General features: G+C 40.8%; 2 protein-coding genes across 2 annotated transcripts; one reads left to right on the top strand and one right to left on the bottom strand.

Annotated features, from left to right (window-relative positions):
• The first annotated feature begins 9,955 nt into the window (after nucleotides 1-9,955).
• LOC125880035 (dexamethasone-induced Ras-related protein 1-like) lies at nucleotides 9,956-11,395 on the top strand. The gene is made up of 2 exons (XM_049562244.1): nucleotides 9,956-10,345; nucleotides 10,457-11,395. The coding sequence occupies exons 1-2, from the start codon at nucleotides 10,075-10,077 to the stop codon at nucleotides 10,978-10,980; spliced, it is 795 nt and encodes a 264-aa protein (XP_049418201.1). The 5' UTR covers nucleotides 9,956-10,074; the 3' UTR covers nucleotides 10,981-11,395.
• A 374-nt stretch (nucleotides 11,396-11,769) lies between these two features.
• On the bottom strand, nucleotides 11,770-12,628 carry med9 (mediator complex subunit 9). Its single transcript, XM_049562245.1, has 2 exons — nucleotides 12,516-12,628; nucleotides 11,770-12,303 (listed from the first exon to the last, which is right to left on the bottom strand). Exons 1-2 carry the CDS (start codon nucleotides 12,593-12,595, stop codon nucleotides 12,084-12,086), a joined length of 300 nt encoding a protein of 99 aa, XP_049418202.1. The 5' UTR covers nucleotides 12,596-12,628; the 3' UTR covers nucleotides 11,770-12,083.
• Between the last annotated feature and the right edge of the window lie 252 nt (nucleotides 12,629-12,880).

The raw sequence follows: 12,880 nt of genomic DNA, 5'->3' as shown, positions 1-12,880 counted from the left end.
AATCAACAGACTGCAGTGTTCACAGCTCCACCTTTTAGTACCAGATCTGTGTGCTAGGTACCCCAACAGAGGGGGGACCAAAAATGGGGACGGTACGGAACGGTTCCACTGGTACCATCCACAACTTTTCACAGTGGAAACAGAAAAAAAGCTGTCATTGGTGTCATACTTGAGTCATTGCTTAATACAGTTTTACTCACAGCCCAGGTCGAATGTTTCATGTGCCAGCTCAGGTAACAGGTAGGGAGTTTATGTAATATTTGTTGGAGGGTGGGAGAGGGGGGGGATTTCAAACGTTTACATAACTGCCTGGAGGGAAGTTCAACCGATGTTATTAATATTTGATATTAAGAGTGTGTGCGTAAGTGTGTGTTTGTGTGTGTGTGAGGTGGAATTAAATCAATCAATCCTCGCCAAAGACTTGCTACCTTTCCTTGTTGCCTTTCTTCCCCCTCCCTGCCTTTTTTGTCTCAGCGTGAAGCTATTAGTGTTACGTAAACAGTGCAGCAAAGGGCAGCAGCTCACTGACGTCTGAGGTTAAGCATTTATAAGATCACTCAGTGGTAGTCACATTTACCAACTACACGGCACCGTGAAGTAACACAGGTTCGGAATCGACCATTACCTCAGATTTGAGTCTGCAGAATGCCTCATGGAAACAGTTAAGCACCTACAGCCAATTTTCCAAAGGTGTTCTTCACTGAGCTCCTTTGTCTGCAGACTCACAAAGAAACAAATAATCTTATGTTACACAGGCTGGATGCCCACCTTAAAACAACATTTAATGTGTGTTACTCAGGTAGTCTTATTTCAACCTCCCTTTTTTAAAATAGTTTTAGTCGGATCACTGCCACCAATGCCTGGGAGTTTAAACTGAGGTCTAATTTGGGGACAAACTGTTGTGTTCAGTTTACAGCTGTACATATTTTGTTCTTTTTCACTAGGTACAGTTCCTATGATTTGAAGATTTTGTATTTTCTGACATGTTTTAGAACAAGGATCAGCAGCCAATATTATCCGTGGCCCTCGTTGCCGCGATGTGGCCCGCACCATTGGCCCTCGTCGGCACTAGTTGGCTTTAAATCAGCATCGGCGACTGCCCACTCTAACTGGTCGTTCAGGTCAGTGCACGAGAAGAGAAACAGAAGCGAGGAAACTAAACCAAAGAGAGGGAGTGAGAGCAAAACCAACTTGTCACATAAGGATATGTTTCCTTAGCCATTGAGCTCTTAAGCACAAACGTTTCATGATGGTTTGTGTTATTGTCCATAATCAGTTTTGTTCTTTCCACACTGGATTTTGAGGGTTTATAATCGTGGTCTATGCAGAAAATGCTTTTTGGGCTGCAGCAGGATTTTATCACTGCAATACTGCAAATGGCCACTGAGCAAAATTAGAAGCAAGGCTGATCGACGTTACTGGGAGCCTGCTTACTGCCTTAGAAAGCTGATATGGCAAATGAGTTTAACCCCTTTAAACATGAATCAAGATCAGTTTTCTTGTTCTTCATCACTCCAAAGCACTTAAAGGATAACTTCGGTATTTTTCAACCTGGGCCCTATTTCCCCATGTGTATGTGTGCGTATGATTCATAGGTACCACTCGTTCTAAAATTGGTTCAGTATTGAGCTGCGAAACGAGCTAAAACAGTAACGGGGGCAAATGCGTCCCATATAAGTTTGCGCATATGTATATTTATTTTCTGTCACGTAATTTAAAAAAATAATTAAATAATAACTGATAATTTTCTAATAATGCTAATTGCCTTTTTTCCTGTGTTTTATAGAGTTCAAACAAATTTCTTCAGGTTTGGATGGTTTGAATGCTTGTGAAAGGCATTTGAATGCAGCACAAGAAAAAGGATGTCGACTCAGCTTTAAAAGGGTTAAAGTCTTTTTGCTTAGCTGAGTTTGCCAGCTGTAGCTTCATATTTAATGTACAGACATGAGAGTGGTATTAATCCTCATCTTACTTAGCAAGAAAGCAAATAACTGTATTTCCCAAGAACATATCCTCTATGGCTGACCTGCAGATGATGCCAAGTATCACTGCTCTTTGTGCTTGGATGCTGGGGATTAACCCGTCCGTCTGTTTGTTTCATGAAGCGAGCATGTATATTGATCTGATTGACATCCCTCCAACTTAGTAAGGTGAGTTCAGGTCTCCAGGTCTGTATAATCGAGATGTTTGTCTGTGCATTCGCTGCTCTTCAGTCCATTAGCAAAATAACCACCTGTTCAGAAAAATCACAGGTCAGACGGGTCAGCTGAGGAGAACCCTCTAAACCACCGTCTGTTCAGTGCATGTGAGGCTATCAACCAATGGCAAATCATGATAACTCACACAAAGAGGCTGGGAATCTGAAAATACACAGATGATAGTTCTAACAACCTGTTAACAACAAAAGACTTCCACCACCTTCATTTCGCAAAATGCTAAAATTACATTGACAGATCTAACACCAGCATTTTCTGCTTCCGTCTCCCTCAGTGAGTGAAATGAAACTGGTACCCAACACACTCTTATAAACAGGTCAGGGACATAAAATACTATAGAGTGTCACCCACCTTGTGCATGTCTGCCTTAAAATCACACAGAGCGGTGTTTTGCTTCACATGTAGTACGTCATGCACGGAGTCCGACATGAGGTTGCGTGTCACGGACAATAACACAGTTGACAGATTGTCAGTTTATCAAAACATACAGGTGGTTGGCCTGAACTTGGGGCAGAGTTCTAATTGGCTCTGAAACCTGAAGCCTTTGTAATGGAAACGGTACGCTCATACTTCATTCAACAGCTTCTCTACAAGATTGGCCCAGCCTGACACGCAACGGCCCTGAGCCTCACGCCATGTAAACACAGCATGACCCCTCCTTCCCTCGGCATACAAGATCAGATGGCCCCTCATGCACCAGGGAAGCTGAATTAATCAAGGTTTATGTCAATGCGGCCAGATTTTATCTTGTGTTTCTATAGAGAGAATAATTAGTTTGAGCAAATTATCTATCTGTGGGACATAAAAATTTATTTTTAAGAATTTGTTCCAATAAAAACAGCTGAGTAGACTTGTAGATTCCTCATCATTACATAAGGCTAACTCAATTATATTTTTGTAGTTAGATAGTACCAAGCAAACTGGGCATGTCAGCAAATAACTATATAAATAAATAATAGTAATGATAATAACTTAATTTGTAGATCACTTGTCAAACTGAAAGCACAAAGTGATTTCCAAGGTGAAGAAAATACAGAACAAAAGTGATACTAATAAAACATAAGCATATGCATATGCCTACACCAGCATTATATTATACACTTAAACACATATATACCTGTGAGCATGCATACATAAACACATGGCTGCAAATACATACACTTCCATACACACAATAAGTCTATCAACTGTCAGGAAAGACCAATCTGTACAAGTAAGTTTTCAGATGAGATTTAAAGGCGAGGAGCAAGAACTGAAAAGGCTCGGTCACCTTTTGTCTTTAACCTGGACTCTTAGAAGACCCAGACTAGCAGGTCTGAGGGGCCTGTTTGGGGCACAGTATGAGAAGCTCAGTTGGGAGCTTTGTATGTGATTAAAATAACTTTAAAAATGGATTCTAATTTCTAAAGGCCAAAATAGGTGTGATGTGTGAGGATCGTTTTGTTTTGGTCCAAAGTCCAGCTGAGCTTTGAATGACTTGGAGATGATGTACAGTACAGTGCGATTGTTTAGGCACACTGCTCATTTATTGGAGTTTTGTTATCCTGTCTGGTCAGAGATTTGAGTTGGAGGCCCAAAACAAATCCATAACGAACTTACTCTTTGTCACAGTTTACCTTAGTGTTTATACCAAGCAAGGGTGTAGGTTTTGTTTGAACATTAGAAATGTAACTACACGCTGCAGTGTCGCAGACCTCCTGTCTATTTTTGTAAGCTGAAACCATTTCCCTCAGTGGAAACTAAAAACTTTTATTTACTTTCATTTCAAAGATAAGAAACAATAAATCGGGAAGACTGTAAAGCCTCCACTAAAATAGCACTTTAAGTTTAGGGTGTGATTTATCCAGGTTTCATATGAGCAGAGGAAATCTCAGCTTGTCTCTAGGCTAATTTATACAATGTAAAATGCCATAGGCTTGTGCTAACAACGTTAGCATGTTGTATTTGTGTGGAAACATGTTTAGTATAAGACAGTTGTTTTGTTGGTGAATCTTGTGAGTTGTAATGGAGCAGAATTTTGCAAGGTTACCCTTGTCAAACATTGCTGTTTTCCTGGTTTTATATGAGAAGAGTAAAATATCGCTGGCCACTAGGCTAATTTATACAATGTAAAATGCCATAGGCTTGTGCTAATAATGTTAGCATGTTGTATTTGTTTGGAAAACGGGTTTCAAAAAAAGACAGTTTTGAATCAACTAAACTTTACAGCACTTCACAGAAACCTCCGCTGCCAACTAGTGTTTTGGAGGTGTAACTGCAGAGTGACACAGACACACCACCACACAAGTATAAATGCTCACAACGGCATAGGCAATGTGTGTAGGCTACGGTGTAGGGTCGGGAACTGCCCATTGGTCCGACAGCCCATTATTCCGACAACCCATTGGTCCAACGACATCCCATTGTTCTGACCATATTAAAGCCATGGTTCCGAAGTCCCGTTGTTCCGAAATCATCATGATGCCCTGTGGTTAAGGTCTGGTTAGGTTTAGGCTCAAAAACCACTTGGTTAGGGTTAGGAAAAGATCAAAAGAAAGTGGCAATCACATATCGGACCAATGGGCTGTCGGACCAATGACATGGACCCGTAGGGTCTACCGCACTACTATAAATCCTGCTTGCAATGGGCGAGTTGGGCATCCTCTGCCAGAACATTCTGAGCATCAAACACACTCACACTTACTTTCCTGCAATTTATTCATCAAAGTGTGTCATTACTGCATCATTCTGTCGTTGATTTTGTCAAATAACCATCCTCTGCTACTAAATATTGAGGGGGATGTGTCCCCTTTGCCCCACGCCCCCCAGCTTCTACACTCATGATACCAAGGAAGAGCACATTCTGGCGTAGGAAGTACTCAGGAAGCACAAACCTCTCCCAAGGATGCACAAACCTATATGTCATATTTAGAACAATGGTACCAAGAAAAATGCACATGTAAGCTGTTTATTTGTGTCAGCATGTATGCATCTGATGTAATCCAGGCTTTTTCCATGGTCCACACCTGTGCTGAATCAGGTGAAGTCTATGTTTAGTTTTGCTAATGCACCTGGTAGAATAATGGGACGTGCGTCAACAACTTTGTGGAAATATACTGTTAGAAAAATCTGCATCATGGTCTCAATCTGCATCATAGTTTACACAGCGATATATGGGATTGTCACTCTGATATTTTCATAGACATCCAAAAGGTTGTTTCTAGGACTTTTTTTGGCTTTGTACAAAGTTTAATTGTGCAAAGCATCATGATAAGTGTATTATGTCTATTATAATTGATTATGTTTCAGTAGCACCACAAATACCATCAGTTTTTGCAGTTTTTCCAAGTCTACCTGAAAAATGTGTATGATAACATGTGAATTATTCAAATTTGTAGTTAATTAGTTTTGCAGAAAAGAAACTTTTTTTTACAACAAGACAAAAATGTAAAAGTTTGTGTTATGTGGGAGATGTTTTAGGAGCATATAAAGTTTCTCTTGCCTCACAGTCACATTGCCTGTTCATGTATTGTAAAAATTTATTCTGAAAAATGAGTAAACCCAGCAGACTGTCTTGGCCTCGCCGTATGGGAACGCTAGTTTAGATATGCAGACATTTTGGTCCATGTTGCCTCCGTGACACGAGCCAAAAAGAACCCCAGAAGCCTAACCATGCACATCAACATGGATCAGCTCATACACACACTATCATACACACACAGACACATGTGTGTGCACACGTGCATTGTGTTCTTTAAAATTAGACTTCTCACTAACTGATAATGTGTCACGCACACAATTACGCACACGGGGCTGTTCATGTGTGATATGCCATCACAAGGAGCAGAGGTGATGACATGACGCCAGAAATGTTACTGTTCTGTCTGCAATCAGATTTCTAACATATGTGCTTTCATACCAGATACACGTCACTGCTGTGTGTGAAATCAGCGTGTTTCCTCTGCTGTTTTTGTGCTTCAGACACGAAATGTTTGATTCATAGAATTGCAAATAAGGTCAAACCACAAAGCACAATAAATTTCTGTGGCTCCCATACAGCCAAAAGAGTGTGTGACTCTTTTGGCTGTATGGGAGAAAGAGTGTGTGACTGCTTCTCCAGGCTGCAGCAACTGAATGTTCAGCCTTTATGGTATTTTCAATAATCAGGAGACAAAGCGTGGTCCTATTATATCTTTTTTTTTCTTTACAGGAAAACGTGGTTTTGATTTGCCTATACTGAAAATTACTTTAAAAAAATGCGATCCTGTTTTCCCATCAGCTGCAAGGCGCTGCGTCCTCACAGTCTTTTCCAGTCTTGTCTGTCCTCTTTTCTAACTGATGAAGGCAAACATTGCTGCGAAGGAAATTAGTCTAATGTGTATGATTGGCCGTGGCCAGAGTGGGCTGCAGCTGGTGTGCTTACTCTGCTTGAGGGCCACGTTGCCAGGATAGTGCATGTGTCGAGGTCCAGCTATGTAACAGAACAGGCTGCTAACAGGGGCCAGGACACAAACACATGGTTCAAGACTGAAGACAAGAATCAGGATGCACACTGACAAAGAGATTGTGACTAACAGACACTACTGTTCTGTGTGTGTTTGTGTCTTCTTGGACTGACCCTGAGCTTGCTGTCAGGTCAGCAGCCAGGGTTTGTGTATTCGCTGTTGAGGTTCAAGACAACTCGTAGTGAAAATGTTTATGTTTCTCTGAATAAGCAAATAAAGGAGCTCTGCCAGCTAAGCTCTCACCATGACCTGTTCAATGTCAGCTGTTACCAAGAAGAAAAAACATGCTTTATCAGTAATATATTTTTTGCAGCAACTTGTGAGATATTTTTAAATTCACTGTATAACCTCTCTGGACATGTGCCAGATGCAAAGTTGCTTAAATGTGTTTTGCAGGTCAGTGCATAAGGTAAAAATATCCAATGTACAACAACTATCTAAAAATGCACAGAGATAGGTAAGGATGTGTTTCCCTATGGATGATATTCCCTCCATTGTGTTTTTGTGCAGGCAGTGTCTTGCTGAGTAGGCCCTTATGCACGTGTCCTATTATACATATCACTGGGAACACACTGGCTTAATTACTGACCAATAGAGAAAGGTGTAGCACTGGTTCTCTCCACCCTGGTTATACAAACCCATTGCTCAAGCCTTGAACAGCCGGGCTTAAGTACACCTATCTGATTTCATCCCCAATACCCTACAGAGGGCTGAAAAAAAAGGTCATCAGTGTTGGCGAGTTTAGGTTCCACATGAAATCAAGGTAAATAAAGACTTATGATTACACTTTTCTTAGAACTGTCGTGGATATTGTGCAAAATATGATTATCTATTTCAGTTTAAGTATATAGAGGAAGATGGAGAGGAGCAGTTAGTGATTTAAATGGCAACCTTTTAAACATTGCTGCTCACTTTAACATAATCCAGTGATAATGTGGTTTTGTAAACTCTTGACACACTGACACCAATCAAGCATCAACTGCTGTCTGTCCTTAGAATAATCTATTATGACTTGTGATCATAATAGCCCCTCCAAAGTGTTTAATAACTGTGTGGTTCGTCTAAGGTTCTTTTCCCTTTAAAGGTCCAGTGTGGAGTAATCAAAGGCGTCAATTGACAGAGATGGTACGTAATATTCACAACATTGTTTTCACAAGAATATAATCACCATAAAGTAACAGCACGAGTAACACATGAGTCACTCAGCAGACTGTCTCCTTCGGAAGTAATTTTCTCCCTCTACACTGATTCACAGGTGAGAAGATCAGTAAAAGGTGAAAAGTGGCTAAGGTGGTAAAGTGGATGAGCAGAGTTTGAGTCACAAGGTGGGCTCTATCTTTAGACGGCCGGTGGGGTACTTTGATTAACACTTACGAGAAAGTCGATACAAATTGGACTGGATGGCTCCCAGAACCCGCTACACCCAGCTGTTACTCTGGTGTAGGTTAATTTTTTCTGCCATTGTGACGTTTGTACGTATGCTGCCTCCATTTATGATGATGTGAGATAGAGGAGACAAGCTCTTGTTTTTAGAAGATGAATATATCCATACAAATATGTAAGGATCTGGACAGTAGCAGTGCCACTGCTTCTAAATGTAATTATTTATATACCTCATGCCTGTTCATTCATCTTAACTATTTTCTTTGTCATAGCCTGATTATGTGGTTTTATTACGTTTGTTGTTGTAACAATGCTTTTATGCTGCATTTTGGCGGTTACTCTAAAATGGATTTGAATCCAAATTACAGTTTTTTCCTTAAATAAAGGAAAATGTAATTTACTTGCATACATCCTATGCTTTTTTTTTTTTTACTACTGAGGACTGTGACATTAAGTGTAATATTTAAGTATAATTAATTTATATATTTTTTATTATTATTATTATATAAATATATATATTGTGTGTGTGTGTGTGTGTGTGTGTGTGTGTGTGTGTGTGAAAAACAAAAGATAATTTTAAAGATAATTATATCAACAATAAACAATATAAATAAATGAATGAATAAGTAAATACACAAATAAAATAAAACAAGGGTACAAACATACAGAGGAATTAAAAGTAGGCCTATAATAAGTCAGAGGATTTGGGGAAGAAAAATTCCCAAAAGCCTGTCACTTTTCCGTCCTTCTTCAATATGTATAATTCAAATTTTATTGGTTTGAAAGGCTCAGTACATGGCATACATATATTATTTTCCAGGCATACAAGAATACAAGGCACATATTTTTCATAGTATGGAGGTGGACTCCAGTTCATAAAGAAAAATTAACAAATAAGTCCAGAAGGAAAAATGTCACACATAATAAACTGAATTATCTGAGAGTCTTTAATTCTAGGAGGAAAAAAATGAAAACATTAGGAAGTAATTTGGGATATTTCTGTTTGCAAATAACAAATTTGGCATTTAATAATTATCAGAGTAACCTTATTTTATTTCTAATTATTTACACAGAACCTACAGGTTGGGGCATTTGAAAGTGTTTCAGAGATGAACAGTAAAACAACTTGAGACTAACGCACACGAGAAATAAGAATGAATAATAAAACCAGTTAAATCGATTAAAAACCAGTAACAAATCTATCAACAGCATATCAACCTTTAATTACGGTTATACAGCATTTTAAAAGGCTGACACTTTCGGTCATGCATGTGGGAAACATTCTGGCAGCATGAAATTCGTAAGAGCAAAAACATAACACTCCGTGTGTGTGTTTGTGTGTACCGCTGCGCCCCCTGTGTTCCCCTCACCTCACATACTCCAGCTGCTTTCTCCTGCTGACTTATTAGCAGGTGAAGCTGCTGTTCGCAAGCCATGTGAGTGACTGCTGCTTAATGTGCCTGCTTCTACCTTAAAAAAAAAAGCTGTTGAGGTGCATGCACATCACCTACACAACAGGTTAGTGTAAGATCGTGCATGCCTTTGTCTGATGCATTAAAACTCTTTGGTTTATATCATGCATACACTACAAGGAACTGTGTGCACACTGTGCCTGTAAACAACTGTTGTGAATCAATAACTGTCAAATGACATTATGGTAATTACGCAGAAATGTACTGAAATGTTTCAACAGAAAGGCACTCTGTTTGAAAACTGTTTTCCCTGTTATTCTGTTGATGAGGGGTGGACAGGGCTGACGCACAAAAACATCCATAGTAATATTATAATATCGGGTCTTGCTCCAGCTCCCCAAGCTGGAGCGTGACGCATGACGCACTCGGGAGGCGCGGCAAACTTCCCCCATAAATCCCCAGCCTGCTCTCCTCCGGCTTCAGAGACACAGCGAGGTTAGACCCCTCACATCACCGAAAGGGACTTGAAACTATCTCTTGTTACAGCACCGCAGACCTCCGGGTGCATCTGCTGCGAGCATGATTAAGAAAATGTCGCCAGCCGAGAATGAGTTTGACATACCGGCCAAGAACTGCCACAGGATGGTGATCCTGGGCTCCACTAAAGTTGGGAAGACAGCCATCATCTCCCGGTTTCTGAACGAGAGGGTCGATGACCAGTACACACCTACTATTGAGGACTTTCATAGGAAACTCTACAGCATCCGTGGAGATGTTTATCAGCTGGACATTTTGGACACATCTGGAAATCATCCCTTCCCTGCAATGAGGAGGCTTTCAATACTTACCGGTGAGTTGAGCTATAAAACTAAAATCCCACAGCATGCTGCAGAGTTTATTAGCTGCTATTGAAATGTTTTTATTATGTGTCACTAAAACTGTCTTCCCTTGTGTTTTCCAGGTGATGTGTTCATCTTGGTATTCAGCCTGGATAACAGAGACTCCTTCCAGGAGGTGCAGCGCCTGAAGCGTCAGATTTACGAGACCAAGTCCTGCCTGCGAAACAAAACCAAGGAGAACGCGAGCGTCCCGCTGGTCATCTGCGGCAACAAGTGTGACAGAGACTTTTACCGTGAGGTGCAGGAGGACGAGATCGAGCAGCTGGTCGGCGGAGAGGAGCACTGCGCATACTTTGAAATCTCAGCAAAGAAAAACACCAACGTGGACCAAATGTTTCAGACTCTCTTTACCATGGCCAAGCTGCCCAACGAAATGAGCCCCGACAGGCACTGCAAAGTTTCCGTGCAGTACAGCGAGATGCTCCACAGAAAGTCCTTCAGAAACAAGAAGTGCAAAGACGGGATCGCGTATGGGATTGTGGCGCCGTTTGCACGGAGACCCAGCGTGCACAGTGACTTGATGTACATAAAGGAGAAAGCTATAGGAGGCAGCCAGGCCAAAGAGAAAGGTTGCGTCATATGCTGACATTTTCTAAGCCTGTGCAAAAGACTTTCTGTGAGACTTTCCAGAACTGCAGCGAGCCATTCTGCATACAGGGGCACACAAGCCCCAAAAACTGTAGACTTGAGTCCCTGAGGCCACAGTAACACACTGTAATCCAAAATGTGATGAGACAAACGGGGCAAGTGGCTCAGGTCATAGACCTGTCCCTAGTGTAGTGATGCAGTAGATGCCATGAAAATGCTGTAAAATCTGCCTCTGCATTAGTTTACTGAGAGAGATACCTGAGAAAAATAATGTTTACATTTTCCTATTTTTTTTTCCAAACATGGTGGAACTTGCATTATTTGTTGCATTATGAACAAACCTGAATGTGTATTTATTATGTCTGCGTCTACTTTTTGGATAAAAGATAAAATAAAACCACTTGTTACTTTCATAGTCTGTGTTCCTCTTCTCTTACCTTTCAAGCAAAACACAGTGAAGTTACATGAAACACTGCACACTCTTCTGCACATTTCATGCATCAGTTTCCCATTTATACATATACATCATATGTTGACTTAAAGTTCATTCTTTCACTTCTCACACAAGCAAACTGCAACAATCTAAAAGGAGGGTCCAATAGAGACTCTTTCACGCAGATTTACTTATAAATGTGGATATTATATTTTCCCTATCGCATCCTTGGATTCAGTATATCCCTAAATCCCTTTCAAGTTGAAAAGCAGCACAAAAAAGTAGCTTAATTGTGCCCAAAAGATGCTCAGTGAATGATGGGTAGGATTAGTAAGGTAATTAAAAAGGCTGTAGTTCTTAATCAACTCATGTTTATTACAAAGTATGAACACTGCAAGATATTAAATTATAAGAAATGCTGCACTAAAAAACTACCTTTGATACAAATATTAAATAATTTGCATTCTTACAACAAAAAAGGGAAAAAAGACAATGTGTGACGTTCAAAAACACCAATGCAACTGAGGTAAGTCCACGCTCATTTGAACGTCCATCTCTTGAATCCTCCAGAAACCTGCCCCAAAGGTGAGGATGAAACCAAAACGTCCTTCTGCAGCTGTACGGTCTGTGAGCTCACTCCAGTCAGCGCAGTAATCCAGTCTCCGGGTTCAAGATGCTTTAGGCACGTCAAACATGCACAGGCTTTTGTATTTTTGCAGCAGCTGGTTCTTGGTGCGGACCTGCTCCCGCAGCGTAGCCAGCTGCTGCTGCTGCTCCTGCGGACTACTGTCCACCCCGGGCATGTTGGAGATCTGCTCCCGAGCCTCCTGGATCTTTGTCTTCAGCTTGGCCAGCTCTTGGTGGACGTCCTGGTTGTCTTTGTCCATGCTAGAAGATAGTAAGGTGGATAAGGGGCACATGTTATTTCCGAGCTGTTGTATTGTTTTGGATATTTAGCTTTTGTAGTTAGCTTAGCTGTGATAGCAGGCGTTAGCTTTAGCTTAACAGCTCCACCGAAACGGCAGTTTACAACTAACAAATATGGTTCCACAGAGCCGTGAATAAACATATAACACACATGGACGTGACGGTATTCTTACCATTTGATAATATCATGAACTAAAGGCAGCAATGAGCAGTCATCGCCCTCTTTCCCTGGCTTCGCTTGAGACACCGCCATCGCTCACCGTCCTCCCCGGCGCAGGTTGTCGACGTCATGCGTCGTGTGATGACGTCAGCCTAATAGAAACTACATTTTGAATGGCTACCGATTTCCAAGGCTTCTGGAACGTTTCTTAATTTTAATCAATGAGAATTGTTACCTTATAAAAACTGTAAACAACAAACAATACACAACATACACGTTAATACAAAGGTTTAATACCTGGGGAGGCATCTAACCAAAAATCTGGCTGACAGAAATTCATTGACAGGAATGTGACAGGAAAATAGACCAAATGTAAAA

This window comes from Epinephelus fuscoguttatus, linkage group LG19 (assembly GCF_011397635.1).
Source record: "Epinephelus fuscoguttatus linkage group LG19, E.fuscoguttatus.final_Chr_v1".
Lineage (NCBI taxonomy): Eukaryota > Metazoa > Chordata > Actinopteri > Perciformes > Serranidae > Epinephelus > Epinephelus fuscoguttatus.
Note: the sequence above shows the minus strand (reverse complement) of the source record. Positions and strands in the feature narration are given on the sequence as shown.